This window comes from Manis javanica, chromosome 12 (genome assembly GCF_040802235.1).
Source record: "Manis javanica isolate MJ-LG chromosome 12, MJ_LKY, whole genome shotgun sequence".
Taxonomy (NCBI): domain Eukaryota; kingdom Metazoa; phylum Chordata; class Mammalia; order Pholidota; family Manidae; genus Manis; species Manis javanica.
In genome coordinates this window covers 52,302,000-52,315,791 of record NC_133167.1, presented here as the reverse complement: position 1 = coordinate 52,315,791, position 13,792 = coordinate 52,302,000, and the positions used below count along the sequence as shown (strand labels likewise).

The window sequence follows — 13,792 nt, the reverse complement described above, 5'->3', positions numbered from 1 at the left end:
AGAGATGAGATAAATACAATATGCTTATGGAAACGATGATCTCATTCAAAGCAGGTTGTCCTTAATTAAAAGATAAAATATGCTAATTGAAAAACTACTCTTTTTTGACTTCTCTGATTTAACAGAGTGTGAAAAGCCTCTTTATGATTGAAAATTTAAGAACTCTTAAAGCATTATATTATAGATTATCTTTGGGTATTCTGGAAATGAATTTTCTATTATAAAATTAATACTTGCCCATTATATATTACAGAAAAGTGTAAAGAGCAAAGGTATGGCCTGTAATCCCAGCACCCAGAGAGAGTTCCTACTAACATCTCCAAATATTTTCTCACATCACACACACAAAAATATAAAGATATGTATATGGATGTGTTTTATGCATGAGCACATGTATGTACGTATATGTGTATATGTATATGTACTGCTATAACTATGTAGTAAAATTATACTAGACATTGTTAATAACCTTATTTTACTTAACTGTACTTAACAATTCACTGTAAGAATTCAAAAAAATTGTTTGAAAATCATGCCAACAATAAGGGGTGAGATTTTAGAAGTTATTCCAAATCCAAACCCCATAAAATACCATAATAATGTCATTTTGTCCCATTGTATTATCGAATATTGGCAAAATTTGAAGACTTTTACAAATGAATTGTTCATTCATTCATTTATATTGTTAAGAAAGAGAAGTACACTCATGGTCTGCACGGAAGACTGGCTTCCTATCCAGGAATCTGGAGTAGTGATTCCAGCACAGGAAATTGATGCATAATTCGAAATAAACCGTCTACACTTTATTCTTCTCAACCTAAAAAAACATGTATTTAGGTTTCTTTTTACAAATTCTCTCAGTCTTCTCTGTCTCTGCTGTACTTTCAGACTCTCTCTGTTGGCCACCTCCTTGTAGCTCAAGCCTAGTTCATCTGTAATACCTGAAAATCTCCACTCCATTTTTACTTTTGCTCTTTACTGTAAGGCCCTGTGTTTGATGTAGACTTTCTTTTAATGCCACGGGTTTTTTTGAAGAACTAGTCTAAATTTTTGTTTTCACTTTCCCATCTCCCACCTTCTCCCGCATCCTAGTGACTAAAATTCAGCATGTACTTTATAATGATCATAATTACATTCTCTACAGGATTTTTTTTTCAGTGCTGCTTACAACATATATGAAGAAACTCTTTTCAACTTTGATTTCTATGTTACCAATCTTTCTGGGTCTTGTTACCTCTCTGACTAATTTTTTGTTTGTTTCTATTCTGTCATCCCATTCCTCCCTTACCCTTTGGGTTTCTCAAAATTCTATAATTTCTTCTCTTTGCATGTACATACTCCTTGGATTAATTTACTCCCATATCTTTGATTTCTTGCCTGATAATGACTCAGATATTGTACTGTCTTCAAGCCAGATGTTGCTTCTGAGTTATAATTCCACATAGAAATATAAAACAGACAGCTGTAAAAATAGTAATAATGATTTTAGAAGTAGCCAACATATCTCCATATCTCTGTTCCAAATTGAGTAGTATAAACAACAATCAATTTTCGTGCTCCCAAATTCTGTAGGTCAAAAACTCAGGGTGAAATGAGGATCGTTTCTCTGCTCCACAATCTGGGGCCTCAGCTGGAACACATGAACAGCTAAAGGTGACTCACATGCCTCAAGGCTGGAATTATCTACAGGTTTCTTCAATCACATGTCTCACGGCTTGGCTGCGGTAATTCTTCAGGCTAGTGTGAGGAAGGCTAGTCTTCACTGTGGTATTGAGACATACACACACAGCCTTTCCCTGTGGCTTGGGCTTCTCCCTTCATACCACCTGGGCTCTGAAAGCCGCTCAAGAGGGAAACTAGAGTACAGACAAAACAGACCAAGAGTACTTTTTTCTTTGCACCTTGATGTCATCACCTCTGAAGACTCAAACAGCTGGGATGCCTTGAATCAGTTTGGACTAGAAAGCTCTGGAGATTTCTTAACTCACATGTCTGGCACTTTGGCAAGAATGACTTGAAGGCCAGGCTCAGCTGGGGTTGTTGACCAGAGTGCTTACATGTGTCCTCCAGTGGCTTTGGTTTATTCACAATGTGGTGGCTGGTTTCTAAGGGGAAGCATTTCTAAGTGGAGGGATTAGAGAGTAAGTGTTGCAAGAGATCTAGGCAGAATGAGTGTGGCCTTTTAGGAAGCCTAGCCTCTATGGTCATGTAGCACAACTTTTCTATTCTACTGGTTACAGATGAGTCACTAAGACCAGGGAGATGCAAGGGGAGGGGAATCTGTCTCCACTTCTTGGTGAGAGATAGTAAGGGAACATTGTAGAAAAATATGTGGAATGGGAGATGTTGCAACCTTCTTTGCAAAATACTGTCACAATCAGGCGGTGTGATAAGCAATTTCCATGAATTATGTCACTGAATCATGATATTAGCCCTTGGAAATGATTAGAATTTTTATCCTTATTTTAAAACTTAATTTTCACTATTTTTAATGATGAGAAAATTTAAGGATCATTTTTACCTAGATGGCTCACTGGCACTAACCTATCAGTCAAAAGTAATTTATATTGTTTGCTCTCTGTGTTATCATCCTCACACTCTCTCTCTTAGTGAGTGAGATCCCCACGGGCCAAGCTGCCAAGTCAATCTTGGATTCATCGTTCTTCCATGTCTCTTTTCCCTTATTACCAGGTATCTTTTGTTTTTGTTTTCAAATGACATCTCAGTTTTTAAAAATACTGTGTAGGCAAACTTGTTAAATTACTATATTCCACCCATCTCCCTCTCTCCATCTTCACTACTATTAATTTAGCTAAGACTTTTGTCATCTCTTGAGTAGAACATCATAAAATCCTTAGATGTTCTTGCGCCTGGTCTTGACTCCTTCCAACCTATCCACACAGCAGCACAGTGATACTCCTAAGATTCAAATCAGATGACGATACTCTCCTACTTAAATCTCTTAGCTGTACTTACTGTTTTCACAGTAAATTCCACATTTCTTTGCATTGTCCATGTTGTCATGCCTGTCTCCCTCTAGCTCAGAGGTTGGCTGAAGCTAACTGGGTGTCAATATCTTCATACTCAGTGTTAAGAGTGATTTCTAGTGTAGAAATTACTGCCATGTTTACAGAAGGTAACTCTATGTCCCAGGAGTTGATTGTGACCTTGTGGATATGACAGACCAGCTTTGCCAGACCTTCTGTTTTATCAAGAGAAGCTGGGTGCTTTTTATTTTTGTTTTCAAATGTCATCTCAGTTTTTAAAAATACTGTGTAGGCAAACAAAAACTGTCTATGGCCCCGAGCCAGCCATCACCCTCCTACTCAGGTCCCCTCTTATTTCCTATTACCACTTTTTATCATAGCATCTCTAGCTCATGCTGTTTACTTTTTTAGGGTTTGTCTTCCTAACTCTAAGCTCTTTGAATTTCGTTCATCTTATCTTGTTCATTCTGTTTGGCACAGAATATGATGCTTAATATTTATTTGTTGGATGAATGAATAACATTTATGAAAGTATTTTGTAAACACAAATTTTATGTAAACTCAGTAATTATGATTTCCATATTTCATGTAATAATCATCTTCCCAAAATAAAAATCTGGAAAAAGCTAAAATTAAGCTATGGAGATAAACAAAATAAAAATTACCGAAACAAATGAAAAAGGAGCTGGCTAAAGTAGGGACAAGAATGTATTCTAACTCTTCTTCCCATTACTCTTGCGCTTTTGCTGGACTTGAACTAAAATCTTCTTAACAGTCCACCTGGGCAAAAATTTCCAAGGCCTGCTGGTCCATACCTGTGATTGCCTCTGTCTCCCTGTGACACTCATCTGCCTGGGCTGTCCAAGGAACTTCTTCCCCAAGGGTGGTGTCAGCAAAGTCCCGCAGTGTGTCCGGTCCCTCAAAATACTAATCTTGGATTTTCCAGGCTCCAGAACTGGGGGGAATAGATGTTTATGAGACACCCAGTGTCTGGTATTTTATTAAAGCAGCCTGAACGGACTGTGAAAATTTAAAAGTGATTGGCAACCATTAGGTAAAGAAAAACTCTAAAACTGTCATAGGAACTATGTATCTATGGAAATTGGAGCTAGTTAGGGTAGCAAGAAATACCAGTAGCTTCAGATACATCTGTAGATGACAAAGTACAACAATTGATATTTATATGAATGCTATGAAGTAAGGCAGAAGGACAAATGTTTGATATATACTTTTTTAAAAGGCATTAAAATACTGAATATGTTTTAAGTGCCCATTAAACTATTAAAATAAAAGCAAGGTGTGGTGCTGAAAAAGGTAAACTTGTCGTCTTTGGAAAAATTCAGTACATTGAAATACCTTGATTCCTGACAATATCAGATAGATGCAGCCTAAGTGGAGTTATTTGGTAGCGGCTAAATGGCCAACATCTTGCTTGTTCTGTTCATGGTTAAGAGGATAGGTAAGGATTTTCAGTCTGAGAGGAGAGGCCAAAGGAACACATTGGGAATTGTATTGGAATAACATAAAACTACATACAATTAGGTACCAGGGAAGGAAGGAAGAGTGATTCCTCCTGTCTGGAGAATCTGAGGGTGCCTTACTAAGGAGACAGAATTAGAGGATGAATTCAATTTGAAGAAAAGGAAAAAAGGCAGAGAAAGCTTCTCAGGGAAGTAGGGGAGGTCATGGAAAGGCTGGCTGTGGGATGAAATATTGAGTGCCTGGGGGTCTGGAGTTGCTGTGGAAAATAGGGTTAGACAGATATTACAGAGTAGAATTAGAAGACATAACAGCCTGCTTTCCTAATGTATTATTACCTTTACTCACAGTATCACTTACTTTGAAGACAGACTATAGTTATTGCTTGTGCTAGAGGCATTTTTAATCTTTAATGGTAGAACCCATTACTTAAAAAAAGGAATAAACAGCTGCTTTCATTAAAGATGGCGGCATGAGAGTGTATATCAATCATACCTTAATAAAAAACTGAAAACAACGACAACAAAAAAGCAGCTGCTTTCTTTCAGGCCAGCTTGGTGACATAACACCAACTCTAGATTCTCCATTTTGTATTGCTGTCTAATGTGAAATGTGAGATCTTGTTGATTAGTAGTGTCCTGTAGTCATGCTACTTTCTGTCCTTTCATTCATATGCCACATCATCTTGAGATCTTTTACCATGAAACTCTTGTGGTTAGAACATCTAACCACTGCAGAGAGTCTGCTGCCTTCCGCTGACTTCTGCATAGGCCCTTACATGATAGAAAGCATTGTGGTTAAAGCCCAGGCTCTAGGCAAAATTGCCTGCCCATATTAGCTGGATGAACTTGGGCAAATTATCTAAATTCTCTGATTCTTAGTTTCTTCATTTTAAATTAGGTCTGGGGATTGCAATAGTATCTACCTCAAAGTATTGTCATGAATATTAAATAAATTAATGCAGATAAAGCACATAGTGTCATGTAAGCTTTAATGATTATTATTAACTCTAATGTACACCTAATATTTAGCATAACTATACTCCCCATATAAACACATAAACATATTTAGATTATTTCAAATTTAAGTTGCATTTTAATTGACTCTTAGAATAATAATATAGCTTTAAAAGGACCTCAGTCACCTTTTAACACAATCTCTCCCCTAATGCCATACAAAAGGCCAGTATGGAGTAGATTATAGTATCTACTCAAGAAGTATTCCCTATGTGCATGAATAGCATTGAAAGATGCTAAACAGTTAAAAGACAGATGGGTAGTTATTATACTAAGTAGAGGTATTCTGGGTGCTTTGGGAACACAGAAGATGTGGGTCTAAACCCACGGTGGGCAGGAATAAAGCTATTGGAGTTACCCAGAGCAATGATGATCACCTGAGTTCTGAAGAAGGCATAGGCGTGGGCCTGGTGGAGAAGCAGCTTACAGGGTCAGACAGTCCCTTTATGAAACTATTTCTGGTCAAACTATTTGAAACAGGGCAGTTTATTAATGGGAATCATTTTATTGATATTTATACATAATGTATACATGGAATTTCAGTTTTTCATTTATTGTTATAACTGGTATCAAAGTATCCAATAGGTAGAGATTCCTAGTAACTTAGATTAAAAATATGTATCTTTAAGCCTTTTGAAAAATCTAATTGGAAGAAAAATCGTAGCTGTCTTTTACTAAGTAGTTATCATATGCTGGTCTTGTAATGAGCTCTTCTAAAGAATTAATTCATCTAAACCCCACAAGAAGAAAGTTCTCTTACTGTCCAAATTGGTCAATTGAATAAGTAGCAGAGCCAGGGTTTGCACTTAAGGTTGCCAAGTGCATGGTCTTAATTCCTACACTAAATGAAATTTTGGATTAATAACTAATTAGAAATACTGTCTTGTTTTCCTTGTATATAACTTGAAGAAATATGCCAAGAAATAACTTCATTAATTCAGATTTTCATTCTGGGGACTTTTGTAAACCGTTATACAAAATGTAACTTTTAAGTTTCCCTTCCACACTACAAGAAAGAACCTATCACAAGATTTCTTGCTGGTCAGCACTGTTCTAGAACTGAAAGTGCTTTCACATCTACATCTTCTTTGGCCTTTTCCCCTAGAGGGTATAGAAAACTACTTCAATAATGCATATTATTATCTATATTCTTTCAACAGAATGTTACATACTTAAATTATTAAGATGGATTCCTGGCAGACTCAGAATTTATTTAAAAAAGGAAGAAAATTTCATTTGTGAATACCTGGAGTGAATGCAGGCAATGTCTAAATGTATTATAAAAATATGAAAACATTGAAAAGCTAGGACTTATCAAACAATGTCTTTCAAATAAGGAAACAGAGAACTCAAGTTCTTTCTCCCATGAAAGCAGGCTCATTCTCAGGCTTCCTTCACAAAGGAGCTGAACGCATGAGGGCCATCAGGCTATGCTATTGCCGCCCCCTGGACATTAACAGTTGTGGGGATCAGGCCAGTGTCTCCCTCTCCCTTCACCACCAGCCAGTATGACCATCATCCTCTATCGTTCTGGAGGTTACCCCCTTTATGCTTTTTCCAGTCCTTTTCTCTCTGTATATCCCCAATATTGAACAAGCCATAATGTCGGATACTGTTAGGTTCCCACTGATGTTTTCTAGCCACTTCCATATTCCTCCAAATCAGAGGATGTAACTGGTTGCACCAAGAAACAAAATAGAGGTCTTTGTAACCGCAGTGACCTTCAAGCTGTTTGCTAAATTTAGCTGTTCAATATTTTCCACTCTAATGAAAATTGTGAACTACAATTATAGAATGTTGGAACAAAACAGGAGCTTAAAGGTCATGGAGTCCAGTCCCCGGGATTTTCCTGATGAAGGCGTGGGAGCCTAGGCATAGCCTATGATTTGCTTGTGGCAACAGAGGTTGTTAATGGTAGAGGTGGAATTTGAACTAAGATCTGCTCCTGGGGCGATGCTGTCCTCACTGCGCCACAGATGCTCTGCCTCCCTCGATCAGTCTTACCTAACTAGATCTCGCAGCATAATATAGCTGATATTAATGGTTGTGGCTTACCCTCCATGGCCATCCATCAGTTTGGTGGCTAATGTGAAACAGCAAAGGTGTCTGACTTACAAGTTGCTACAAGAGAAATGAAATAATTCCATACTCAAACCCTGCCCCCAACTCTAAAAATTTCCTGCTTTATGTTCATCAATAATGAATGGCCCATCCCAGCAATACTCAGAGGGAGCTTACATTGCACTTCTGAGCAGCCAGTTAGTAATGTACAGTGGATAGAGCCTTTCTTTCAAATCCCAGGGCAGCGGGCCCTTCAAGGCTAGCATTGCATTTTCAATTAGCTGCTGAGTGACTGCCTGGCATGTATTAGTGAAGAGGCACACAATTAGCTTATTGCTCCTTTCTGTATTGTGCTGAGAGGATCCGAGGGATTGGTGGGGGAACAGACAAGCCAGGCATAATTGTGGATGTTGAAGCTCCTCGGACCTCGGCATCTTCACTTGCTCGCTCTGGAATTACAGCTATTTATTACGAAGAGCTCTGTGTGGCTGGGTGGAGTGCGCCTGAGGACACACATCCCAGACAACACCTGGGGTTAGTCTTTCTGAGCCCTTCACATCTCTGACCATTCTCATCATTGTCATGGAGCCCAACAGTCCGAAAAAGATACAATTTGCTGTACCTTTATTCCAGAGTCAAATTGCTCCTGAAGCAGCAGAGCAGGTAAGCGGAATTGGAAGGGAACCAGTTCTTGTATATAAAGTAATATGGACATAAATCCTTGTTATTAATTGAAAACTTCTCTACCTCTTGGATTTGCCTAACTCTGTGACTTCTCAGGATGTGTAAATGAGAAAAAAGTTGGTTTCCATATGACTTGTATTTGAATTGCATTAGAAGGAATATTGGCTAACATGCAGTACTTTCGTGTCATGTGACACAAAACTATCACTCATTAGGAAAAAATGGCTATATTAGTGATTCAGATTTGGATCCAAAATTATGTTTGCTTTTGCTTATTAAAATAACAAGTTCAACATTTAGAGAAACTTTAAACAAATTCTCAAAATTAACAGCCTTTTATTTGATCACTTATAAAATACAAAGATTCATTTAACAGTGAAAGTTCAGTAACAATGAAATGTTTAACAAATAAATTGAGATAATTTCAGATTATAAGTTTAGTATTTTATTTTAATGTTTTACATTGTGTATCCAAAGTAGTAATTCTAAATATATTTAAAATATGATAGGTAGGCTTTGTAGGCATATATATAATCTTAAGAAATTTTATTCAGATATTAAGAATAATACTTTAACATTTCCTGGATTTCTTTTTCTTGTCTAGTGTAGATATGTATCTGCATTTCTCACAATCTCAGTCTCTCTTGCTCATGTAGATTGGCTTACATCTATATCATCTTTCATATTCAGATTTCCTTAGATTCTTGGTGCCGCGGAACTATTAAAAGATCATTTGTGGTAAAATTACAATAGTGGGGAGACAAAAGCAAAAGAACTTTATGGGGTTACCAACCCAATTCATTAATTTTTTAAGACCTAAATGATCCCTGAATCCTTTTACAAATATTTTATACAAAGTCTTAAAAATAATTATTGAATCTGAGACATAACTTTTTAGGATGTTTTGGTAATCTGAAGTAGATCTAGCTCAGATTTGGGCCTGATAAATACAACCTTGAATATGGCGAATGAGGCATTGGTTGTATCCCAGACAAGATGTCTTGGTAAATTTTATTCTGTATCCTACTGACTTACGCTTTGGAGATTTACCTATATATTTAAGAGATCAGGACCCACTAGAAATTCTTATCATAATATATTCCTGTAACTCTTAAAATAAGAAAAACAACCCTCACACCAAATCTATTAGTTTAAAATGAATTATAAACTCTCACAAGATACATATTCATTTTTTGTTGATTTGTTTTGAATATTATATGAGAAAATTAGAAAACCTTGTAATATTAATTGAAATTAAAAATGTAAGCTGTTAAATTTAACCTGCTAGAAATTTTTTCTAAGCTTCTCTTACCACATTTAGAAATAAGTGCAATGGATCTTGAAAGCATCATCAATACTCTGAGGCTCCAAGAGTGCCCTTAAAATTAGCAAGTCATCCCTGGGCCTTCACTGTATATTAATTTTCAGTGGCATCATTTGACTATATAGAACTATTTCTTTTCTGTATATACAACTAGTTTCTGTATAAATTTAGCTTTTGGTTAAAGAAGGAGATACTAATATCTGATAGTTCTACTGTCTGACATTCCGTTATTCAAAATAAAGTTAGTGAGTACCTACTGTGTGCCCTCCCAAAATTTGCTTTTGTATTGGGGAAAGATGAGGCTGGGACAGCTTTGCAAGCTGTAGGGTAACCTGGAGCAGTGCTCTCACTGACCTTAGCTGGGCCTTTGTTGTTCACAGATCAGGAAAAGACGACCTACACCAGCATCACTTGTGATTCTCAATGAACATAACCCCCCAGGTAAAGAAGCATATGATGTCTTTTACACTGATGGAACAGAGAGAATTGTTCAAAGAATATCAAAGAACATGTCATTGCTGAAGCATTTCAATTCAGGGTTTAAGTTAAACATAATCTAATAAGGTAGTCTATAAAATGGATCATAAACAAAATAAGAAATAAATATTAGCAGAACTGTCACAGCCAACTGTCTGGTTTTCCTCTAGAATGACACATGGGTGATGATATCTGAAATGTTTTGTTAGCATTGGCTGTCATGTGTTCCGATGCTTATTAATGAGGCTGGTGGAAAATTGTTTAATTAGTTTTCAAACTCAAATTACAGCCCAAGAGATGCTTACATCTTTACAGAGTAGGTATTTTATTTATGAAGGGCTGTCATGGGGTGGACAATGAGCCAGCACTGGCTACAGCTCTACTGCTGATGTCATCTCTGAATAATGCAATTGACGAGTCACCAAATCAATTTTCAGCACTGCTCATTTGAAAGCCTTTCTGAAGGGCTGCATCCATTTATTGAGGTTGTATTTTCCATTTCTTGTAAAAAGTAGAACTGCATTATTATTCCTGATAAAGGATTATGACCTGCAATATGAAAACATGATTTACTTACGGAATGGGAACGATTTTGATCTCACATTTAAGGGCTATTTCTAGAAATGCCCGTAAGGCAGAAAAGGTCATGGCATTAATTTGTAACAGGAAGGACTTGATGTTGGATTTTTTTTCCAGGTATAAATAATAAGGGTGGACAACAGGAGTCTGAACAGTGGAAACATAGTAAGTCTAAATATAGGGTCTAGTGAATGATCCATTCTAGGAATACCAGAGCAAAATAGTCTTTGACTTTTTCAGATTGCTTTCTAATTAGAGAAACATATATAAGAAAATTAAGTTCTAATAGGATATTCATCATTGAGCCCAAATTAAGAAGGCTGTTCAGTTGATGAGAAACAAATAAATAAATTTATTCCAGCTGTAAGCATAGAATTATAATATGATCCTATATCTTTAAAGTGCTACAGAATTTTAGAATTATTGTCAAATATATTATCTCAATAAATGTTACCTTATTTATATTTGGTTGAATAAGAGGTACAAATAATATGCACTTACAGTTCACAAATAAATACAAGTAAACAATAATGAAATCTCAGATTTGGAGGTAAGTTTATAGAAAATTTCCATTTCTGCCTTTGCTCATAATGGCAGATTTTCTACAATGTCCTAGAACTTACCTCCCTATACCAACCTTGCAAAGTGTTGCCCAAGTTGATTTCTAGGTGTCCTTTTGTCTACCACAGAGCAGGTTCAGAGTTCTGCAGGTATCACTGTTACTGTTTGAACATAGTAAGTGACTTTGGGGCTCTTACTGAAGTCCCCAAAATAGTAACTACTCTTTCTTGAATGTCAAATATATATCATGTACAGATGGGGAAATTAAGTATTAGAGAGGTGAAATGATTTTTGTGAAAGTTATTCCACTGAAATATACAAATTATACAGAAGGATAATTCTGATTCTAAAGCCTGTGCTTTTCCTATGGCATGATGCTGGCCTGAAAATTTCAGTTTGCATTATGTAGTGAAGGATCTCTCAGTGTGACTAGACATTCGGGCCCTATTGACAACCAAACCCAAACTTTAAATAAATCCTTTGTCTAGACCACTTAGCTTAGTAAATTAAAAATTATATTTAAATATCCCTGTGAACCAAATTTAGATTTTTCTCTAGAAACGTTTTTCTTACCTGGCCTCCGAATCACTAGATGACATTGCCCTATTTCCCTTATTGACTCCACCCTTCTCTGTGTTTACAAGCAACAGTGGAAAGAACTAGACACAATAGCATCTCACAGAGGACTCTATCATTTTAGTGATGTCATGTCCCTGCATCTGCATCCTCCTTTAGGAAACTAGAATAGTTTACAAGGGAATGATCAGTCTTTAGCTGTGTATGGTAACCAGGAATTTTCAGCCAATAAAAACCCCAAAACCCAAACACTTATATAACTTTCCCAGTAAAAATGATCTAGAACCCTGATAACTAAGGAAATAACTGTAAGGACCTAACAAATTAACAGCCACAAAAGAACACTACACTGAGTAAAATCCACCTAGATGCTGGTCTTCATTAGCTGTGTGTTTTTGGTTAAGGGAAGGCATCTCTCAGCTTTCTTTTCTCAACTATGAAATAGAGATTATTCTTTTTCACAGAGTTATTATAACAACTGGAAGAGTTAATGTGAACACACCCTAAAGATTGCAAAGTGCAACAAATATTAGGTGTCATTAGCTAATGTGTCCTGGAATATAACCTCTGCATGTGATATTTAAGAGTTAAGATACAATAGGAATAGAATCATCATAGTCTCATCTGTGCTAAATATTTCTGCTTTTCCCAACAAATCCTTATGTTCCAAATATGTTCTGAACTCTATCAAGCAAAACAAATAATAACAGCAACAATAGAAAATCTTAAGTGTTCAATGACCTTTTTTAAAACAACTGCTTAGTTTAGTAATCAAAAACAAGGTGTTGTTTGACAAATAAAAATTGGATGCAGCTTTAAGTCCTGGTAAACTAATCTTTTCAATTTATTGAAATTGTCCAAGAAACAGCTCAGTGTTCTTGAAATCACCATCATTAATGCAGCTTAAAATTCAAATCCCTGAAAATCTTTCTTTATTGTCAATTACCAAAGCAAAGAAAATTTAATTTTCCAATATAGAGACATAATTAACAAACCCTTTAATTCATATAAGATAGGTGTATCATAGTAACCATCATTAAATGAATTAGTCATGCCTTACTTTTTTTTCAGCTTTTCATGAGTTTGCAGAAATAGTCAATTGTAAGAGTATTTAAAAGAATGATTTAATTTTTAGATTTAGAAGTACATATGCAATCTGTTTATGCTTGATAGAAGGGAGTGAGAATAGAAAGATATTACAAATGTAAATCCAGATGGTTGTCTAAACCCTAGATGAGGTAGGCACCTGACTGGCAGGATTCCAGGGGTCACAAAATGTCCAGCCTCTTTCTAACCCATGGCCTAGATCTCAGCAGAACTACAGAAACATAGATAATCTAAGGATATATCACTCTCTGGCAGGGATTATTCAGTTTAACTCACAATAATGGGGAACAGGAGTAAACATTTTGAACTGAACTTATTATGCCTGAAAAAATTTAATAACAAAGGGTGTGTCTTTATCGTGAAGAAGGCAGAAACTCTGGGTTTGCCTCTGGGAATGACTGAATAGCCAGAAGGCAGTAAAAAAAAAAAAATACTGCAAGTCTAAGGTGTGAGGGCACAGAAGCATCAAAGACTAATTTCATCTTTGTCAAACTTTTCTGGGGCTACCGATGTGATTGACCTTGTAGCAAAGTGCTTATCTTTTGTATTTTCAGTTTTTCTTCTGATTAAGGGTCTATTTATGATAAGCTTTCTGAGGCTATGCAATAGAGCCTCCTTATCCATGCTTGTACTGTATGTTGTTTGCTTTTACTCTTGTATCATCTGTATTTAACTGGTTTGGTTCCTACGTTTTTATTCAGAAGAAAACACATAAATCTCACTATTTACATATAAATGGAAATGCCACTTTCTGCAATTAATTTCATTACATTTCTAAATTTGCAGCTGACCCTTGAACAACATGGGGCTTAGGGGCACTGACCCTCTGTGCAGTTGAAAATCTACACACAACTTTTGACTCCCCCAAAACCTAACTACTAATTGCCTGCTGTAGCCTGGAAGCCTTACCAATAACACACAGTCAATTAACACATATTCTG

At 36.3% G+C, this 13,792-nt stretch overlaps 1 protein-coding gene across 1 annotated transcript in view; it reads left to right on the top strand.

The window, feature by feature from the left end:
* The first annotated feature begins 7,805 nt into the window (after positions 1-7,805).
* PPP1R1C (protein phosphatase 1 regulatory inhibitor subunit 1C) overlaps positions 7,806-13,792 on the top strand; it is a 100,706-nt gene continuing 94,719 nt past the window's right edge. Inside the window, exons 1-2 of the mRNA XM_017660174.3 lie at positions 7,806-8,206; positions 9,932-9,992. Of these exons, the coding sequence (XP_017515663.1) occupies positions 8,126-8,206; positions 9,932-9,992 (142 nt within the window). The 5' untranslated portion in view covers positions 7,806-8,125. The remainder of the gene's footprint in view (positions 8,207-9,931; positions 9,993-13,792) is intronic.